General features: G+C 54.4%; 1 protein-coding gene across 1 annotated transcript in view; it reads right to left on the bottom strand.

Annotated features, from left to right (window-relative positions):
* Positions 1–3,363, bottom strand: part of WT1 (Wilms tumor 1) — a 46,048-nt gene that overhangs the window by 38,407 nt on the left and 4,278 nt on the right. Inside the window, exons 3-5 of the mRNA XM_010004267.1 lie at positions 2,518–2,787; positions 682–860; positions 335–437 (exon numbers count right to left, since the gene is read on the bottom strand). Of these exons, the coding sequence (XP_010002569.1) occupies positions 335–437; positions 682–860; positions 2,518–2,787 (552 nt within the window). The remainder of the gene's footprint in view (positions 1–334; positions 438–681; positions 861–2,517; positions 2,788–3,363) is intronic.

A 3,363-nucleotide genomic window follows, 5' to 3' on the forward strand; every position in this document is an offset into this window, starting at 1 on the left:
CCGCCCCCCGCAAACCCGGCCCGGGAGGGCGAGGAGACTCGGGAAAGCTGAGACATGGCGGGGCCGGGCGGAGGGAGGGGCGTCTTTGTTTTGTTTTGTGGTTTGGGGGGGTGGGAGGTGTGTTTGGTTTTGTTTGTGTTGTTGTTTTAACGTGGGGTTTTTTTGTGTTGTTCTTGGTTTGTTATGTGTTTTTTTCTTTTGAGAAAGGGGAAAATAAATCTGCTTCCTTGCGTCAAACAGAAAGCTGTTTGAACGGCACGGGAGGGAGAGACCACGTCCGAGCAGCAACCCGCGCAGAAGCAGGCAAGACAAAGCTCCCTGCCGGAGGAGGTACCTGTTGTAGGGGGTCCGGAGGAGCAGGGCCTGGCTGCTCGTGCAGCTGTCGGTGGGGGTGTGACAGCCGTACACCGGGGGAGGCACCGAGTACTGCTGGTCCCCTGCGGAGAAAGCAGAGAAGAGTTAACCCCTGCGGCGATCGGCCGTTCCCCCCCAGTGCCCCCGCCCTGAGCTGCAGAGGGGGATGCGAGGCCCCGTCGTCCAGCGTTTGAGCAGCTCTGGTTCTGTGCCAGGCCCGCTGACGGGCAGCGGCGCGACTCCGGAGCCGCTCTGGATTGCCGGCCCGCGCCCTATGAGTGAGTGGGTCCCCTCCGGCCACGAGCACCCCGCGGAGGCTGAAATTACCTAGTGAGGTCTGCTGGCTGATGGGGTCCTCGTGTTTGAAGGAATGGTTTGTAAACTGAGCGGTGTGGTGAGACGGCGTGTGGCCGTAGCTCGGGGTCCCGTCAAACGCCACGGTGCTGTAACCTGCAGAAGAGACCACAGCAGGGTTAGCAGGAGCTTTGAGCCCACTCGGCCACCAGCTTCTCCCAAAGCGTCTGAGAGCAGGCGTCAAGCAAGAAGACCCCAAGCCCGGCCGAGCGCCACGGGGTCCCACCACCGCGGGCTGCCGAAATGCTTCGCACTTAACCGCACCGTGTTGTTACTCCCCGGTCCTGCTGCCCAGGGTGGGAAAAAAAAGACACAGCAAGGCTGTGCCTCTTCGTTCACCTCCCTCCTCCTTCACCCCCTTCTTCCTTCTCCCCCCCTCCCCAGCACAGGCTCTTCAGAAGGCTGCGGGCGCAGGGTGGGGCGGGGGGACCCCTGTGGGACCCCTGTGGGACCCTTATGGGACCCCTATGGGACCCCTGTGGGACCCCTGTGGGACCCCTATGGGACCCCTGTGGGACCCCTGTGGGACCCCCCGCCCCGGGCAGCCCGCTCCGAGGGGCGGAAAGTCGGAAGTCTCATTCGTGTTTAAAGAAAACAGATCGGCTTCGGTAATAAAAAGGATGTTTTCATTAATTGTTGGTCATATTAACGAGGAAGATTCCCATCTGCTCAGTGTACTCCTCTGCCGTTTCCAATTTAGAAGTTACCCTTTAATCTTTTTTTTTTTTTTTTTAAAGAGCAGTTTTCTGAAGAGTCTGCAATAAAGAGGCAGAATGTTACATGCAAAAATAAAACTCCTCCTTTCAGCGAAAACTACTCTCCAAAATAATAAACAGCCTATTTTGTTTCCTACATCGAGCAGATTCAGATGGAAAGAGACCACCTCTGCTGACCCCGGGCCGACACGAAATCGTAAATCAGGTGCTCGGACACAAACTTTCATTAATGACTTGGAGCTGGCTAAACAACTTCAGCTAAAAAAGTAATTACAAAGTAATATTATCTCAGAGGCTTCTCGGCTCATCAGCATTTACCCCGAGAACCAAGCTCCTCTGACAGTCACTCTTCCAAAAAAACAAACCAAAACAAAAAATCCGAAGAGAGCTGGGAGAAGAAACCAAACGGACAACAAGCATTCCCTCCCTCACACCCCTCTCTTCGCCCGCTTATTCCAGCACGGGCATCTTCCACAGCCCCGTCTGGCAGTGGATGTGACCGCAGGGTGATTTTGTTAGTCGAAAGGGAACACTGGGGACCGTTTCCAGGCTCCTTTCTCAGTTCCCTCCGCAGGTCACTGCTTCACCACCGCCGATGGGTCCACCGGGGGGGATTCAGAAACGGTAAAATGGAGAGGTAACAAAGGGATCCGACTGTTGCTTCTCCATTTTATTCTCGCTGCAGGGAGCCTGGATCCAGAGACATTACAGGACTTAATTAACTTGCGGGATTGCTCGGGAAAATGAAGGGAGCAATGGGAAGTGAAAAAAATCCAAAGGAGTTTGAAGCCTTCATCTTCGCAATTATTTTAAGCCGTCCCTGAGACTGTGGCTGGAATAGAGGTGGGACTGTTTCGTCCCCAGCCAAATCTCTTTCACATCCCCGTCGCCCTAGGAGCAGAGCTCCTTTAGCGGCGATGCGAGCAGCGCTGACAGGCCGGTACCCTATGGGCTCCCATCCCACAGCTGTTTCTCGCTCCTTATCTACTCCCTTAGCCCTCAGGGTAGAGGCTCAGCCTTCAACTCCCTTTTCCCCTTTTCCCTCTGCCTCTTTTTAAACTTTCAGAAAAAAACCTGACACTTTCTATGTTACTTTTGGCCCGGCGCAGACTTTCGGTGACCTTCAAAACTCAGCTCGGAGCAGAACGAGGTTTTGGCCACATTTTCCGGTGTTGCCTGACCCAAAACTTCAGGAATGTGATAAGAAAGTTGAGTTCTGAACCAAGCTGCCGATAGTGAGGTCTCTTTAATTAGGGCGTTATCAGAGCCAGGCCTGATTAAAATGTGCTGAAAATAATTGAAAGTTGTACATCTGTCGGTGTACGGGGCCCGCTGGAGGCATCCAGTTGTTGGAGGAGCCCAGCTGGATGAAAGAGACAGGGAAAGGAGAAGAGGAAAATTGGGCAGAGGTTTCAAAGCCTTAGTTCCCTAACCCCCACCTCATCCCAGACTTGGCAGTAATGTCATCGCAGAGCCAAGGTAGTGTCTTTCCCACGGTCGGAGGAACCGACTCAAGAAAAAAAAAAAGAAGAGTTCAACCTTGAAAAGAGCCAAAGCAAGAACATTTTATCCATCCACGGGGAATAAAAAAAACCACCAACAAAAAACCACAACAAAACCCAGCACCACACCAGGAAAAAAACCCAACAAACAAAACAACCCTTGCCGAATTCTTCCTTGCCGAAGAAGGAGTTCGCTGCATCTCTCCGAAAACAGTTGTGCCCATGCCCTAGTGCTGCCCGTGCGGGGAGGCAGCCCCGAGCTGAAGGGAACCCCGTGTGTGTGTGCTGCACAGCCCGCAGCACAGCCCGCAGCACAGCCCGCAGCACAGCCCGAGCACAACCCACAGCACAGCCCGCAGCACAACCCGAGCACAGCCCGCAGCACAACCCGCAGCACAGCCCGGAGAACAGACCCAGCGAAACCCGCAGCACAGACC

The sequence above is a fragment of the Chaetura pelagica genome, unplaced genomic scaffold (genome assembly GCF_000747805.2).
Source record: "Chaetura pelagica isolate M959 unplaced genomic scaffold, ChaPel_1.0 scaffold119, whole genome shotgun sequence".
Classification (NCBI taxonomy): Eukaryota; Metazoa; Chordata; class Aves; order Apodiformes; family Apodidae; genus Chaetura; species Chaetura pelagica.